The sequence below is a fragment of the Hyperolius riggenbachi genome, chromosome 3, assembly GCF_040937935.1.
Source record: "Hyperolius riggenbachi isolate aHypRig1 chromosome 3, aHypRig1.pri, whole genome shotgun sequence".
Lineage (NCBI taxonomy): Eukaryota > Metazoa > Chordata > Amphibia > Anura > Hyperoliidae > Hyperolius > Hyperolius riggenbachi.
The window spans coordinates 42,966,961-42,985,120 of record NC_090648.1 but is presented as its reverse complement, the minus strand read 5'-3'; the positions used below and the strand labels follow the sequence as shown (position 1 = coordinate 42,985,120).

Sequence of the window (18,160 nt, the reverse complement as noted above, 5' to 3'; positions counted from 1 at the left end):
ATCATTTCAATGGTAGGTTTATTTTAACAGTGGCAGATAGCACATCAAAAGGAAAATCGAAATAATAACCTTAAATAAAAGATAGCAACTGATTTGCATTTCATTGAGTGAAATAAGTTTTTGAACCCTCTAACAATAAAAGACTTAATACTTAGTGGAAAAACCCTTGTTTGCAAGCACAGAGGTCAAACGTTTCTTGTAATTGATGACCAAGTTTGCACACATTTTAGGAGGAATGTTGGGTCCACTCCTCTTTGCAGATCATCTCTAAATCCCTAAGGTTTCGAGGCTGTCTCTGTGCAACTCTGAGCTTGAGCTCCCTCCATAGGTTTTATATTGGATTAAGGTCCGGAGACTGACTAGGCCACTCCATGACCTTAATGTGCTTCTTCTTGAGCCACTCCTTTGTTGCCTTTGCTGTATGTTTTGGGTCATTGTCGTGCTGGAACACCCATCCACGACCCATTTTCAGTTTCCTGGCAGGATTTCACGATACATGGCTCCGTCCATTTTCTCGTTAATGCGATTAAGTTGTCCTGTGCCCTTAGCAGAAAAACACCCCCAAAGCAAAAAGTTTCCACCCCCATGCTTGACGCTGGGGACGGTGTTTTGGGGGTCATAGGCAGCATTTTTCTTCCTCCAAACACAGCGAGTTGAGTTAATGCCAAAGAGCTCTATTTTGGTCTCATCAGACCACAGCACCTTCTCCCAGTCACTCACAGAATCATTCAGGTGTTCATTGGCAAACTCACCAATGTAGCAAAAAAAGAAGGAGGTGCACAAGTTTGTTTTTTACTGGATGTGCCCAGCCGCTTGTATCTATACAATACTGGTTCATTGGCAAACTTCAGACGGGCCTGCACATGTGCCTTCTTGAGCAGGGGGACCTTGCGAGCCCTGCAGGATTTTAATCCATTGCGGTGTAATGTGTTTCCAATGGTTTTCTTGGTGACTGTGGTCCCTGCTAATTTGAGGTCATTCACTAACTCCTCCCGTGTAGTTCTAGGATGCTTTTTCACCTTTCTCAGAACCATTGACACCCCACGAGGTGAGATCTTGCGTGAAGCCCCAGAGCGAGGTCGATTGATGGTTATTTTGTGCTCCTTCCATTTTCGAACAATCGCACCAACAGTTGTCACCTTCTCTCCCAGCTTCTTGCTAATGGTTTTGTAGCCCATTCCAGCCTTGTGCAGGTCTACAATTTTGTCTCTGACATCCTTGGACAGCTCTTTGGTCTTTCCCATGTTGGAGAGTTTGGAGTCGGCTTGATTGATTGATTCTGTAGACAGGTGTCTTTTATACAGGTGACTAGTTAAGACAGGTGTCCTTAATGAGGGTGACTAATTGAGTAGAATTGTCTAACCACTCTGTGGGAGCCAGAACTCTTAATGGTTGGTAGGGGTTCAAAAACTTATTTCACTCAATGAAATGCAAATCAGTTGCTATCTTTTATTTAAGGTTATTTTTTTCGATTTTCCTTTTGATGTGCTATCTGCCACTGTTAAAATAAACCTACCATTGAAATAATACTGTTCTGAGACTTTTCATTTCTTTGCCATTGGACAAACTTACAAAATCAGTGAGGGGCCAAATAATTATTTCCTCCACTGTAGGTGCCGGGGGACTTGGGGGCCACAGGTAGCTAGCCTAGTACTAGCTACGCAGTTTAAAACAAGTTTTAATCCCTCCCGCGGACGCAGCCTCATAAACTGCGTACCGCCAGGGAGGTTAATATGCTTAATATTGTAACTGGGCTGCTCTCTGGTGCCTGAAATATGTACAGTATAAGCTGTTACTGTGTGCTGCTAGAAATCTAGCTGCAGAGTGAGCTGCAGCAGCTGTGAGAAAAACCACATATCGGCAGGTACATGCAGGAGATAAATAGATCTAATATAACGAATGGCCACACCCCCTTTTTTCCCTGGTGAATTGTGAGTTTGAGAAAAAATATGGAATAACTATCGCCTATTTATCGCACGAATTTCGCATGAATTTCTACCTGTCTGTATTTCACCCTATACTTCTGGAGAATTGCTATTTTGAGGTAAATTACCTACCATGCGATAAATAGGCTGGTAACCTCTGATGAATTGAGGCCAATGTGACTATGGAATCCTCTCTGGCTCCTTGTTGACCTTGTGTCTTGTCTTCTCTGTAGGTACCTGGAAAGCTGTAACCTGCCGAGTACGGTGAAAAGGAAATGCGGCTCCTCTTCCTACACCTCGTCCACCTCGGAGGAGGAGAAACAGAGGACCGGAGAGAGTGACAAAGAAGGTGAGACTTCCAACACGTGGAGATACAACTGACCGAGATTACCGAAAGGAAATGTATGAGTTCTGTTGTGTACCTTGAATTTCTTCACAGACCCCACGGCTGGCCAACCGCGGCAGCAGGACTTGCCTCCCCCACCCGCACCGGCAGCAGTGAGCTCCTCACCACTGGCCCCACTGCCTCCTCTACCACTCAGCAAAGCCGAGAGCGTGGTGTCCATCACCAGTCAAGGAAGCTTCAGCAGCACGATTGTCCACGTAGGAGACAAAAAGCCTCCGGATTGCGGTAATTGCTGAGGATTCGGGGTGGCGGGACTGGCGAACAATGAAAAAAAACTACCTGCAGTTGGCTATTTAGAGTAGATTTTTTTTTGGTCTTGTGTTGTGGATCTGTCGCCACTTGGAAGGGAAGGTACGCCCTTCCTCGTACGATTCCAAAACTTCACCTTTCAGTGAACGTGTGCACAGAACTCCCTCACTCAGCCATTATATCCCGGCTTTCCGCTAGGATGGCACACACAAGCTGCCGGTTAAAAACAGGCTTAGAGTAGGAGTGTCAGACCTGTGAGATATTGGGTGGGGTTGGCTGTACTGAATCCTCGAGACCTGGTTATGCTGCAACCAAATAAGACTTGACATATCCGGGCACTAGACCACTTTGAAATGCAGAAATCACTGCTTTAATGTAGCAAGACAGATAAACAGTACAGTGCAAGCAGCCTTTCTGCGGGTCACACATGCTTCGTCAGAGGCCACAAGTAATCTCCACTTTATTTGTGGCCTCTGACAATGTGGGTGTGACCTGCGAAACGGCTGTCAGGCTGTCTGCACTGTTCTGTATGTCTGTCGTGCTGAGGATGTATTAAAGTGGTGAATTCTGCGTTCCAAACTGGTCTGGTGCCCGGATCTGTCAAGTCTTATTTGGTTGCATCGTTTAACTCGTCTACCGGGATGCACATCCACACACCTTGTTCCCTCACTTTCTGACCAATGATCAACCAGTGATGACCATTATGCTTTCCTTACTCTGCACCTGGTTATGGTGGCCACGTGGTAGGGCGATCTATTATATATATATATTTTTCCTGAAATTATTGTATTGGCTTTTTATCCCCTCTTTAGATAATAGATTTTTTTTTAATTTTTTTAAAGAATCATTTTTCATACCCCCGAGAAAGTTTGGTGGTAGAATTTGTTAATAACAATTATGTTAAAACTAAGTGTGGTTTGCCTTCTTAAAACAGAAGGAATTTGTGATAATTCAGCTTAAAGTGAACATCTGTGGTTACCCACAATGCACCACTACTGAATATGTAAATGATCTCTTTATGCCCCAGAAGCCAGGCTGGCATCCAGAACCGCTGGTGTATAGCAAGCCTATAGCTTTACATTTAACAGAGCCACACCAACCCCACATGCAGACAGCCTGTTTCGGACTGTGGGCCCTCATCAGTACATGGCTGGCATTGATATGGCTCTATAGGATAGGGCTCGAACCAGTACAGCACAGTAACAGGCAGCTCGGGGTGACCCAAAACCACAGGGAAAGTATAGGTGACTTAAGCAGACTGTATTAAAAAAAACATCCCCTGTGGGGTACTCACCTCGGGAGGGGGAAGCCTCAGGGTCCCAATGAGGCTTCCCCCATCCCTGTAGCTTCAGGGAATCCAGCGCAGGCTCCCCCAAATCCTCCCCCAACAAGCCTGGCAAGGCTTGATCTATTTACCTCTCCGGGATCCAGCGCGGGCGCAGTAGCGGTTCTTCGTTCGGGCTAGGCGGAAATAGCCGAACCCGACCGGATCAATCGCTTTGGGCTATTTCTGCCTTAACTCGAAGGAAGATCAGCTAGTGCACCTGTGCAGGATTGCGGAAGGTAAATATTTACATCGCCGCACTTCGGGGGACCCGGGCCTGCTAACGGAGGACGTGGGAAGCCTCGTTAAGATCCAGAGGCTTCCCCCTCCCGAGGTAAGTATCCCTGGAGCGTTTTTTTTTTTTAACCACCTTAGCGGTAATGACGAGCTCAGCTTGTCCATTACCGCCGCAGTGGATATCTCCGGCCCCTGTGGGCCGATTTTGATTTTTTTTTTTTAATACACGCAGCTAGCACTTTGCTAGCTGCGTGTGGGGCCCGCGCTAGCGGCGGCGTAAGGGAGCCCCCCCCCCTTGCACAGCCTGGCCAATCAGTGCCAGGCTGCGCTATGGGGCTGGATCGGACACCCCCCGACGCCATGACGTGGATGACGTCAATGACGTCATCCCGATCGTCGCCATGGCGACGAGGGAAGCCAAGCAAAAAATCCCATTTACAACATGATTTTCTGCTTGCTGTAAAAGCCGGCGGCGATCGGACTAGATGGGCAGATGCGCCCTCTAGTGGTGTATCATGTAGCTAACTTTCAGTGAGCTATAATGATTCAGAAAAAAAAAAACTGTCCGCACGCCACCCTGGTGATTTTAATGCAACGCCAGGGTGGTTAAGTACAAATCCACTTTAAAGAGACCTAAAAGCCCTCCTACTAAAAAGCAATACTGTGTGGTTTTCCTTCTGTTTCAAAGAGAACCCGAGGTGGGTTCTAAGAATGTTATCTGCATACAGAGGCTGTGTCTGCATATGCTGCCCAGCCTCTGTTGCTATCCCGATCCCTCCTAAGCCTGGCACTCTGCTGTACCCCCATAAATCACCCAGCCGTGCTGTCGACACACAGCGTGTAAGTGTCACTTCTGTAAGTGTCAATCTCGCCGCTCCCCCGCCTCTTCCATAGCTCCGGTCACCGCCCGCGTTCCTTCCCTCCAATCAGCGGGGAGAGAAGGGACGGCTGGGTGATTTATGGGGGCATAGCAGAGCGCAGGGGGGCTTAGCAGGGATCGGGATAGCAACAGAGGCTGGGCAGTATATGCAGACCCAGCCTCTGTGTGCTGATAACATTCTTAGAACCCACCTCGGGTTCTCTTTAAAACAGAAGGCAAACCACACTAAGCATTGCTTTTTAGTAGGAGGGCTCTTTGGTCTCTTTAATGCCTAGTACACACCATACAATTTTCTTTAAGATTTTCTGTTAGATTTACCTGCCAGATAGATACTTTCCAACATGTTGGAAATTATCTAACCATCTATCTGCCGAGCAATTAAGCATTGTTCTACTCAGCAGGAGATAACCAGAAGACAATGCACCAGAGATAATGACCAGTCTCTACCAATACTTTACAGAAAATAATCTAATTACAGAAAATCTTACAGAAAATCTAAAGGGGGCCATACACTAGCCGACCAACCAACCAATCGGCCATCCAATTTGATTATTATAATCAAATTGGATGAAAATTGGTGCTGCCAAGTGCATGCCCGACTAACAAAGGGTCAGAAATTGATGCACGGTCGATCGCGCAGGCTGGAACATTTAGGGCCGAAGCTGGTTAGTCGGGTGCGCGGTGGTACGGCGCCCGAATTGCGAACGAGCGATGAGATGACGAAAACCCCGCCGCAATGTATAAATGTAAGTAGTGTGTGCATTTATACATTACCTGTCCGGTGTCAGCCTCCACGCGGTTTCCGTCCTTCTCGCTGGGTTCCGCATACACACCGGCGGCGCATAGCGTCTGACGTCAGAGTGTGTATGCGGCTGTTACCCGGCGAGATAGACGGACACCGTGGGGAAGCTGCTACAGGACAGGTAATGTATAAATGCACACACTACATACATTTAAGGGGCAGCGGCGGGGCAGACGCGGTGGCTCAGCCGATTCCCTGATGATTTCATGCTGAAATCGGATGGGAATCGGCCTGTAGTGTAAATTTGTCTTTTGGTCGAATCTGCCCATAATCGTTCTAATGTATGACCACCTTAACAGAAAATTGTATGGTGTGTATAGTCTCCTATACTTTCCTTGTGGTTTTGGGTCACCCCGAGCTGCTTGGTTACTGTATTATGTTCAAAAGGATGGTAGAGTTTAAAATATTTGCATTTAACACAGAATGTTGACTGAAAATTAGTTTGTTCTTTTAAGTTTACAATTTCTTTAAGTCGCTTAAAAAAATCAGTATAAAGCCCACAGTCCATTAATTATTGCCAGTATTCACCATTTAATGTGTAGTGCAAGAAATCCCCCCCCCCCCAACACCGCCCAATAGGGCGTGGGACACACACTGCAAAAAAAGAGGGAATTATTTATTAAATTGTAACATTTGTGTGGCCAGTGTCGGAGGGAGCTTATCGTGTGTGTGGTTTTTTTTAATGCTTTTTGTCCAATTTATTCGTAAAAAACATAATTTTTTCCCCTTTTTTCCCACTTTTTCTTCCTTTTAATCAAACAAGTATGAAATGTTTCTTATAGTTATTTCAGATTTATTATACCTGTATTACAATAAGAACCTGGTCAGCGATGTCACATATTCCGTTGATTGATTGTACCTGGGGTTATGGCCAGTGTTTGCAAAGGAAATAAAGACTTTGACATGCTTGTATTCTTGAACAGAGCTAAAAGAAAATCAGTCATAGAAGTATTATTGATTAACTCCTCAGTTATTGCTATTTTCAGTACTCTTAAAAGGAAGCTGTAGTGAGAGGTATGTGGAGGCTGCCATATTTATTTGCTTTTTAACAATACAAATTGCCTGGCAGTCCTGCTGATCTCTTTGGCATCAGTAGTCTCTGGATCACACACACCTGAAACAAGCATGTAGCTAATCCAATCATACTTCAGTCATAAACATCTGATCTGCTGCATGCTTGTTCAGGGTCAATGGATAAAAGTATTAGAGGCAGAAGATCAGCAGGATAGCCAGGCAACTGGTATTGCTTAAAAGGAAATAAAAATGTCAGCCTCCACGTCCTTCTCTTGCTTCAGGTAACCCTTTAACACTCTAATATAGGAAACAAGTAGCTGTAACCCAAGAACAGAGCATGGCAATCTTTCAGATTAGAGACTGCTCAGACTGAGGCGTTGAATAGGACAGTGAGCAGAATTTGATTATTTGGTGCGATAAGGGTTGTATCTAGACAAGAGAGCTACCACTGTGCCTTACTTTATTATTGAAAACCCCCTGAGGCTTTGCAAAATTAGTAACATGGCTGCACCCTGTTTTAACCTTGTACTTAAATGATCACAAATATTTGCATAGAGGAGTCCTAAAAGGGATTTGTGAACTAACATATTTGTTCTCTTTGTTCCTCTCTCCAGCTGAGATGGTGCCGGTGGAAGAGCCGTCCTACCCCGCAGCACCAGCCCCACCACTGCGGCCGCTGGGGCTGACCAAAGAGGTCCTGTCCGCGCACACGCAGAGGGAGGAGCAGGCCTTCCTGACCCGCGTACACAACCTCAGCCAGCTGCGTGTGTTTGACCCCCTCCCTGCAGGAGTATGGGAGGACCAGAGCCAGCGGGGACCCAGAGGTCAGTTCTCACTGAAGAAGGCAGGAGAAAGTTCTCATGCCATGCAGGAGACATCAGTGGGTGGTTTAAGGAGAAGGAGGGATGCTACCTACAGTGTGCCTCTGTGTGCTGCTGCATGCAACAAGGACACAGCAGAAAGGAAGGAGGAGATGCTAAAGAAGAGAAAAGGAAAGGAGGAAGCAGCAGCAAGGAGGGGGGGGGGGGGGGGGGAGATAAGAGAAAGAGGGGAGGGAAGAGTGAAGAAAGGGAGGAAAGAAGAGAAATTGTGGGGAGGGGGCAATAAAGAAGGGAGAGAGGGAGTGAATAAAGAAGGGGGGGGGGGGGTCAGTAATAAAAGGGGAGAGGAAGGGGTTAAGAAAGAGATAGGGGATGAGACAGTAAGGAGGGGGGAGAGGAAGGGGGAGGAGAGGTAAAGAAGGGGGATAGGAAGGAGTTAAGAAAGAGATACATTAGGGGAGGAGAGAGTAAAGAGGGGAGGGGTAAAGAGGGAGGAGTGGAAGGGGTTAGAAATAGGAGGTGAGACAATAAAGAGGGGGAGGGGGAAGAGGAGGGGGTTATGAAAGAGATACAACAGGGGAGGAGACAGTAAAGCGGGGGGAGGAGAGGTAAAAAAGGGGGATAGGAAGGGGTTAAGAAAGGGATACATTAGGGGAGGAGACAGTAAAGATGGTGAGGGGTAAAGAGGAAGAAAAGGGCTATAAAAGAGATACAATAGGGGAGGAAACAGTAAAGAGGGGGGGAGGAAAGGGGGGGGGAGAGGTTAGGAAGGGGTTAAGAAGGAAGGGGGAGGGGCAGTAAAGAAGGGGGAGAGGAAGGGGTAAGAAAAAGACAATGGGGAGGAGGTGAAGGAAGGACGGGGTTAAGACAGAGAGATAATAAGATAGGAGACAGTAAAGTGTGTGTGTGTGTGTGTGTGTGTGTGTGTGTGGGGGGGGGGGGGGGGGGTCCAGGTCTGTGAAATTCAGGGGAATAGGCCTGTAGAATTCCTGTTTGATGCAGCAGCAGATGAGTTACCCTCATCACTGTTTATAAGGAAGCTATGCTGACAGCTGTGATGTTACCTTGTGATTTCCAGACCTGACAAGATCAGAATTCAGGAAACATATTGTTTTACAGTGTTAGAATGTAAATTTACACTTCTTCTTTTTTTTTCTGAACAGCATCGAAGCCGTCACGAGCCCACCACGCCCACCATACCTCTACCAGCAATCCTGGCACTGCCTCACGGGACGGCACTACTAACGGTGGCCGCCGGGGCAAAAGCAGAAAATCCAAAGCCAAGAGGCCAAAGCAGGGCAAAACTCTGTCACCGAGTTCCATGCCAACAACCCACCACCCCGAAGCTCCTCTCCTCCCTCCTCCTCCTCCAGTCATGCCTGGTTATCCCCTCCCCATGTTCCCACCACGAGCTCCTGCTCCCGAACCAGCACCATCACTGCCTAGATACCCTATGGTCACACCTATCGTTGCCTTAGTGCTCCCCAACTATCTCTTTCAGCCTCCTCCAGTAGCACCAACCTTCTATCCGGGAGTATCGGGATTTCCTCAATTCAATCCCCCTGCTGGAGCTCCAACACCGGCATCCGAGGCTCCACTTCCCACACCGGTTCCTCCCACTCCTGCAGCAACCTGCAATAACCCTCCCCCGTCCCGCTCCTCCTCCCCGCCCCAGAGACTCTTCCCATCACGGTGCAGCTCCCCGTTACAGCTTGACTTACTGCAGATGGAGGAGCTGCCTCAACTCAGTGCTGGAGGAGGACCAGGAGGGGAATGGGAACTGGAAGAAGAGGGAAAGGGAGTCAAAGGGGGTGTAACCCCTGGCAATGCTACAACTGGAGGACCCAAACCAGGCACAGGGAACGAAGAAGAGGACAGACAACCGGAGAACTGCATGGTGAGCATTTTCAGCGTCTCCAATAATGCACTTGTGTCCATATGGTGTAATTTTACCTGCCCTAAAGTTTTCTGTAGGAAAAAGACTGCCTCAAATGGGTACTTGCCTCAATACAGGGAAGCCTAATTCAGAGGCTTTCCCCCATCCCTTTCCATTGGCCTGTTCCAGTGCTGTGTCCTCCGCAAAACCATCATCATTGTTGACATCTCGTGAAGTAGCATGGACTCGATCGGGCTTGTCTTTTTCCTCTGAAACCCGAGGAGGTCCGTGCTCCTGCTCAGGCGCAGTGAGCTTCAGGAGGACAGTGCTAGAACGGGCAGGTGGAGGGAGAGGGGGGAGCTTCTGGAAGATGTACAGGCTTCCCTCTCCTGAGATAGGTACACAAATGTTTGCTTTTAACCTGTTAGCAGTTTCAAACTAAATATTTCCTTTGAAACTGCTCTGCACTCTTAACCTAGTGCAGCCAAATGTTCGGGCAGCAGAGAGCAGTTATAGTTACCTGTTCCAGATGGTTTCTTCTCTTCCTCCACTGGCAGCTCTGAACTTCCTGCAGGTCTTCTGGGACCCGATCACATGATATGACGTGACCGGGATCCAGGAAACCGTTTCAACGTTACAGCGCCATCTGGTGGTGGACTCTTCCATCATTCCTCTTTTTACCAACTTGTGGCGCTGTAACATTGACATTGTCTCCTGGATTCCGATCACGTGTCATATCATGTGGTCAGAACCGAGAAGACATGTCAGGATTACATGGCCACTGCTGTGGAGGAGAGGAGAAGCCGATTCAGCCGTCCAGACAGGTGACTATAAAATCTCTCTGCCGTCCCCTCTGTATACCCTGCTGCCACATACCCTGCAGGCCAAGGGAAGGCACAGAGGAGCTCAGTGTTGATGATACTGGCAGATGCTGTTCTTGCCTGATGAAGCTGGTTTGTATCCCGCGAAACGTGTTGCACTTAATTTGGAGTATCCAATAAAATTTTTTTACTGAAAATCCACAGTCGTATGTTCTGCTTGGAGGGGGTGAGTCCACCACTACCTCCTCTATTACCAAGATGGGTTTTTAAGTTCTTTTAGTGTTTTTTATCCTGTTGGCTCTTCTGTTATCCTATTATCTACAGGGAAGGCACACTTCCACACTGCAGGAAGAATTTGGCCCTGCAGCCAAATTAAATTTTACTTGATTTGACTGCTAAAAGTTTAAAATCCTACAGGTTTACTTTGAGAGAGGTCAGGTTTTCTTCTATTACTCTTGGATCCTCTATTATCTGCTATTTTGGTAAATATCATTCTCGCCTTCAAATTTTAATAGGATTAAAAATCTAAAGAACAAAGTAGAAACTGCTCATTTTATAGCTAGTGGAGAGTAACAAAGTTGGAGGAGTTTCACTTGGAAAGTGCTCTTCCTCTGCCAGTTATACGTGGAAGGAGCCACTATCACTTTGTATCCCCATCACCCTGACCTGCCCTCATCCTCTGCATCTTGTCTGTAGGTCTCTTGCTAGCTATTTTTGTACCTCCTCCCTTGCTCCTGTCCAGCATTTTTCTAAAGTGTTCCCATCTCTCCATAAATCCAGGGTGATCCCCAGGAGTCCTCCTCGCACAATGATGCCCTCTCTAGCTCCAGTGATCTTCTGGACCTCCTTCTCCAGGAGGACTCCTGCTCTGGCACAGGCTCTGCCGCTTCAGGCTCCATGGGATCGAATGGTGGCAGCACATCTGCTTGTGGAACCAGTGAGTAATGCTATCAGAGGTGTTTCATTATTTTCCACACAACACACCAAGCTAGAAATGTGAAAAATGGTCAAACAGGGTCAAAGATATGTGCAAGATGTGTGCTGACCTCTTTCAATACAGTCCACAGTTTCAATAAGGTTCAGGTTTGGACTCTGTGCAAGCCCATCAGGTTCTTCCGCACCAGATTCTGTCAAACTTTTTAAAATCTAAATAAAAAACATAAGCATTCCCCATGAATGCCGGTCCCTAGGGAGTCTGGATGCAACTGCTAATCTCCAGGTATACCACTTTTCTACAAGCTGCATAATCAGATAAATACAATAAAGATTTGAGCCCAAATGAAGCGTTGGTGTACCTATTAGATGCTTTGAGTTTGTTCTTCTCCAATAGTGGTGAACAGATGCAAATGCTGTGACTTCATTACATTTGCATGAACTCTTGGTGCTCAGGACGTTCTCACGCTAAAACGGAAGGGGGTACTCACCAGACTATCTACTAAAAGATGGAAATCCACAGTTTTCTACATTGGCATTGTATGTTTTAACAAAAATATTGCTCTTTACTAGAATTAAAATTTTGCCTAGGCAGATCTATGAAGAGCATCCCCACACTATTGTTTTTTCACCACTGAACTTCACAATTGGCAATATACATGTACAAAAGTAGCATTCTTTTGGCATCCACCTAACCCAATTTTTTCTAACAAACTGCCAGAAGATGCTTGGTGATTCCCCAGTAGAGAACACATATCCGCTGCTTCAGTTTAATGTGGGCATGCTCTTTGCTTTCCTGGCCTTTACTAGGCTTGTGTGCTGCTACTTGATGTAGAAATGCAGATAATAAATCATGTGCTAGACCTATCTTTTGCTGATTTAGCTTCTAGAGGTTGTTTGGAAGTCAGTACTAGTGAGTATCTGTCCTTGTGACAGACTTTTTGCACAATACACCTCAGCACTTAGATCAACAACAACAATAACATTTCTATACCTTTTTTTCTCCCGTAGGACTCACGAATGATCCCATAGATCATTCGTCAAGTTGTAGGCCGCATAAGCTCACAAAACCAAACCGCTGTTTTATAAATTCACAGGTCTAGCAGGATAGAAATCATTTTGCTCACCCCTCTTTCTCACTCCTCCATCATACAGGGAGCAGCAAAAGCAGCAATACAAGCAAATATTTTGGAAGCATTGACTCATCGGAGACTGATTTAAGGGTGAAGAAGGCTGAGAGGGAAGAGGCAGAGCGAAAAGTCATCAGATATGTCATGCAGGATCCACTGTGGCTTCTGATGGCCAATGCTGACCATGAAGTGATGATGTCCTATCAGATTCCAACAAGGTGAGGTCACTTGCTTCTCAGTAACTGAATTAGAACTTGATGTTCCACTAGATGTTCTTCTAGAACTTGATGTTCTGATGTCCCCTTACATGTTTTTCTAAAACTTGAAATTCTGATGTCTCCTTACATGTTCTTCTAGAACTTGATGTTCTGATTTTCCCCTAGATGTTCTTCTAAAACTTGATGTTTTTATGTTCCCCTAGATGTTCTTCTAAAACTTGATGTTCTTATGTTCCCCTAGATGTTCTTCTAAAACTTGATGTTCTGATGTTCTTCTAGAACTTGATGTTCTGATGTCCCCTAGATGTTCTTCTAAAACTTGATGTTCCCCTAGATGTTCTTCTAGAACTTGATGTTCCCCTAGATGTTCTTCTAGAACTTGATGTTCTGATGTCCCCCTAGATGTTCTTCTAGAACTTGATGTTTAGATGTTCTTCTAAAACTTGATGTTCCCCTAGATGTTCTTCTAGAACTTGGATGTTCTAGATGTTCTCTTGGATGTTCTTCTAAAACTTGATGTTCTGATGTTCCCCTAGATGTTCTTCTAAAACTTGATGTTCCCCTAGATGTTCTTCTAGAACTTGGATGTTTTAGATGTTCCCTTAGATGTTCTTCTAAAACTTGATGTTCTGATGTTCCCCTAGATGTTCTTCTAGAACTTGGATGTTCTAGATGTTCTCTTGGATGTTCTTCTAAAACTTGATGTTCTGATGTTCCCCTAGATGTTCTTCTAAAACTTGATGTTCCCCTAGATGTTCTTCTAGAACTTGGATGTTCTAGATGTTCCCTTAGATGTTCTTCTAAAACTTGATGTTCTGATGTTCCCCTAGATGTTCTTCTAGAACTTGGATGTTCTAGATGTTCTCTTGGATGTTCTTCTAAAACTTGATGTTCTGATGTTCCCCTAGATGTTCTTCTAAAACTTGATGTTCCCCTAGATGTTCTTCTAGAACTTGGATGTTCTAGATGTTCCCTTAGATGTTCTTCTAAAACTTGATGTTCTGATGTTCCCCTAGATGTTCTTCTAAAACTTGATGTTCTGATGTTCCCCTGGATGTTCTTCTAAAACTTGATGTTCTCCTAGATGTTCTTCTAAAACTTGATGTTCTCCTAGATGTTCTTCTTCTAGAACTTGATGTTCTGATGTTCTCCTAGATGTTCTTCTGGAACTTGATGTTCTGATGTTCTTTTAGATGTTCTTCTAGCACTTGATGTTCTTATGTTCCCCAGATGTTCTTCTAGAATTTGATGTTCTGATGTTCCCTTAGATGCTCTTCTAGAACTTGATGTTCTTATGTTCCTCTAGATGTTCTTTCAAAACTTTATGTTCTGATGTTCCCCTAGATGTTCTTCTAGAACTTGGATGTTCTAGATGTTCCCTTAGATGTTCTTCTAGAACTTGATGTTCTGATGTTCTCCTAGATGTTCTTCTGGAACTTGATGTTCTGATGTTCTTTTAGATGTTCTTCTAGCACTTGATGTTCTTATGTTCCCCAGATGTTCTTCTAGAATTTGATGTTCTGATGTTCCCCTAGATGTTCTTCTGGAACTTGGTGTTCTGATGTTCCCCTAGATGCTCTTCTAGAACTTGATGTTCTTATGTTCCGCTAGATGTTCTTTCAAAACTTGATGTTCTTATGTTCCCCAGATGTTCTTCTAGAACTTGATGTTCTGATGCTCCCCTAGATGTTCTTCTAGCACTTGATGTTCTTATGTTCCCCAGATGTTCTTCTAGAACTTGATGTTCTTCTAGATGTTCTTCTAGCACTTGATGTTCTGATGTTTCCCAGATGTTCTTCTAGAACTTGATGTTTGATGTTTTCCTAGAATTTGTGAGGCTCGTTAAATTTACTGTTCCTGTCACGGTTTCCCCCCTACAGAGACATAGAAACTGTCCTTCAGGAAGATCGGGAGAAGCTCCGACAGCTGCAGAGAAACCAGCCCAGGTTCAGTGAGGAGCAAAAGAGGGAACTGGGAGAAGTCCATAGCTGGGTCAGAAGAGGACGACTGCCTCACGTCATTAATATCGCTGTAAGTATCCATGTCCTAGCCTAATACTATGTACCCACATTAGATTAAATGTGGCCAATAAAGACCGCCTTGGGTGAGAATTGTGCATGCATTTAGTGTATGTACAGTGGCAGCCCGATGTCTGGCATACTGAATCCGTAGCGTTCCCCAAACAGCCCTGGATTGTATTGTTCTCACATCCCCCCCACAGAAAGGAGCGCCATCATGGGCTGCTTGTTGTCCCTCTGCCTCCCTCCATAGCAACACACTTGTAGTGGTACGTTTGTATAGAACTCGTCTATGATTTGTCCCCCAAGGGACCGAGCTCTGACCTCTGCCGGGGCGACAGGAATTGCAAGTGTGTACTTATCTTTAGGGTGCGTACACACATACAGGTAGTCCACGGTTAACAAACGAGATAGGGACTGTAGGTTCATTCTTAACCTGAATCTGTTCTTAAGTCGGAACACTGTGCTATCTCTGTCTTCTTTGCCTCCTATGTGCCCCCCTTTGCCTCCAGTGTCCACCTCTGTGCCTGTTTATCCCCTTCAGTGCCTTTGTTCTCTCTCTGTGCTCGTTTGTCCCCCCTCTGTGTCCCCACCTTTGTTTGCACCCCCTCTGCGCCTCTGTTTGTACCCCCTATGTCTTTGTACCCCTTCTGTGCTTCTGTTTGTACCCCTGTGCCTCCATTTGTACCCTCTGTGCCTCCATTTGAACCTCCTGTGCCTCTGTCAACCCCCCTGCCTCCGTTTTTACCCCCTGTGCTTTGGTTTTTACCCTTTGTGCCTCTGTATCCCCTCTGTTTGCACCCCTGTGCCTACATTTGTACCCCCCTGTGCCTACATTTGTACCTCCCTGTGCCTCTATCTGCTCTCTTCCTGTTTTTACCCCCCTGTGCCCCACTTTTTCCCCTCGCTCTCTGTTTCTGTACCCTATGGACTCACCTTCCAGCCCGAGTCCAACGCTGTCTGTCCTCCGCTCTCCACCTCCTGCTCCCTATTGCCGTGTACAGCACCGCTACATGCAGTAACGCTTCCTGTATGTCATGTGACATACAGGAACCTGTATGTCACGTGACATACAGGAAGCAAAACGATGCTGCATCTAGCAGTGCTGTACACGGCTATAGGGAGCAGGAGGTGGAGAGCGGACAGCATTGGACTCGGGCTGGAAGGTGAATCCAACACTGTTGCGGGGACATGCGCCGGCACTTGGGGGAAGTTTGAAGCTACTTCTTCAAACTTCCTCCACGCGGAAATGACTTCGTCGTGACGGGTTCATATCGGCAGGTCGTTCGTATGTCAGGCGTCCATAAACCTACCTGTATACAGTTTTGATTGGCCAATTTTACCTTCTCCATGTAATAGGAGAGCTTACCTACACAATCCGTTCATAGTATTCAATCAAAATCTGTTGACCCTCATACTACACGCTTAGGGGCCTGTTCACACTAGTCCCAAGAACGCTCAGATTCGGATCCGTTTACACGTGCCATTTCAAACGGAACAGGAGCTCAACACCCAATTCCGACCGACGTGATTTTTCCACAGCCTGCATACACTGCGGATGCTCACGGAATCGATGAAACCCTATGGGGACAGTGTGTGTTCTCACTAGACTGCTTTCCCCTTCTGTTTCGGATCTACTTACCGGTCTTCTGTGTCTTCAGTCTCCATTCATGTCCTCCGCGCATGCTGACCGCTGCTGGCCTGGGGGACAAGCGCTGGTATCGGAGAACCATAGGGCTATCATTGGACTGCAAAAGACCAATGGGAGTCCTCCATAGAACCACAGAGGTTTCCTCATTGGTTCAGTGGTGGGCTGATGAGAACCCTCCCTATCCAATGTTAGCCCTATGTTTCTGCCGGGGCTCTGAGCTTACTTGTCCCCAAGCCCAGCAGCGCAGAGGACTCAAATGGTGGCAGCAGGCCAGATGCCCAACTGTGGTGAGTGTGAACATCTCCTGCCATTGTGCACTCGGCCTAGTGTGGACCCTTAGTGAGCCTTAGTGATATTGATGGTCTGCCTTAGATTGTCTTAAAAGATGTTGGAATACCTTTTTTTTGAAGTCCCAACACTTGACTGCAAGTGACAAGACCTTTCATGAGTCATTTCCATATAATAATTTTCTCCATCCTCTTCAGTCTTGCACAGGGTGCTCCCCAGATGCTCTGCCTTATGAAGAAGACCTGGACATGTCCATCATGATGGAGGAGGGAGGGGAGTGCAACGTCGGGGGAGAGGAAGCCAGAGGTGACGCCACCAATAGCTGAAAGTCCTCCTTTCCCGGGATAAATCCAATCATTATCAATCCTCAGCTGCCTTATTTATGATCTTGCCACAGACTGTTTTGGCTGGCATTGCCTGTTCGGTTGGCCGGGAAGGGCGATCCAGCTGCCGTGAAGACAGCACGCCCTTCCTCCGCTCACATTCAGTCGCAAGCTTTGGGTCTAGTAGAGCTCGTAGTGTTATCTCCGTGGGCTACGTAATAAAGATGGCAGCTCCTCCAGGGCCGCTATTGTGAAGAATGAAAGGGACCAGGATATGAATGTCTATTTTCTATGTATATATTTTTGTAAACTCTTTATTTATCATCTTGTGAAAGTCGAGGGAAATACCGGTCTTAATATTTTCTGGACCGCTGGTCAACTTGTTGTGTCCACTATTTGTACGGTTTTGTAAATAAAGATCTACTGTTGTTTTTTATTCCTTAGAAACGTGGAGTTATTATTTTTCACAGGATCGTTGTGATTTTATTGGTAAAAAGGTCATAGTCATTTATGACGGTAATGGTCTGCAGGCTAGCAAAAAGAAGTGCAGGACTACCTAATTCTTGGTTGTGGAAGAAGGGGTCATGTGACCACCTGACTCCTCTGGGGAGGGGCTGTGTCCTATGCTAATAGTGCAGCACCCTGCAGAACTTTAGTAAGGGCGTGTTCCAGACTTCCAGAGGCCTTTGACCTCTTCCTTGATAGAATGTGTGAGTAGGACAAGAATGACCCCCAGCAAGCTCCATCCCTTATATACTCTTTGTAACCAAATGGACATTGTCCTCTCCTAGAGTCCCGCCCCCGAAAGGTACTAGAAGCTCATAAATACAGAAAAAAAAATATGATTTTGTATTGTGAAAAATTTTTAAATTCCAGGTGGACAGGAGCTAGACTTCAGTCTTGTGCTGCCCCAACACTGTAATGTAAAGGTACGTGCACACGTCTGATATTTCTGAGTGACTTGTCGTTCAAACTGGTCGTTTGTACAACAGTTTGGCATGTGTACGTCTGAACGACAATCTGGCATAAAATCAGACGTGTGTATACCCGAGGTGACATGATGAGATAGACATGGGTATGTACAGTGCCAAGCACACAAATAACTATGCTGTGTTCCTTTTTTTCTTTCTCTGCCTGAAAGAGTTAAATGTTTCAATATGGTTGGGAGTGAGTCCTAGGTAACAAAAAAGGAACTCTTGTTGGTGTAACGATCCACACTTGAGCACACCACTATGCTCAAATAG

At 46.0% G+C, this 18,160-nt stretch overlaps 1 protein-coding gene across 6 annotated transcripts in view; it reads left to right on the top strand.

Annotated features, from left to right (window-relative positions):
• PER1 (period circadian regulator 1) overlaps window positions 1-17,352 on the top strand; it is a 117,865-nt gene extending 100,513 nt beyond the window's left edge. For 5 of the 6 annotated variants that reach the window (XM_068274030.1, XM_068274033.1, XM_068274029.1 and 2 more), the window contains exons 16-23: window positions 2,159-2,274; window positions 2,365-2,556; window positions 7,452-7,661; window positions 8,822-9,555; window positions 11,136-11,292; window positions 12,444-12,636; window positions 14,517-14,667; window positions 16,791-17,352. In XM_068274030.1, the coding sequence (XP_068130131.1) occupies window positions 2,159-2,274; window positions 2,365-2,556; window positions 7,452-7,661; window positions 8,822-9,555; window positions 11,136-11,292; window positions 12,444-12,636; window positions 14,517-14,667; window positions 16,791-16,919 (1,882 nt within the window). In that variant the 3' untranslated portion in view covers window positions 16,920-17,352. The remainder of the gene's footprint in view (window positions 1-2,158; window positions 2,275-2,364; window positions 2,557-7,451; window positions 7,662-8,821; window positions 9,556-11,135; window positions 11,293-12,443; window positions 12,637-14,516; window positions 14,668-16,790) is intronic. The other variant, XM_068274035.1, reaches the window with a different exon arrangement.
• The last annotated feature ends 808 nt before the right edge of the window (window positions 17,353-18,160 follow it).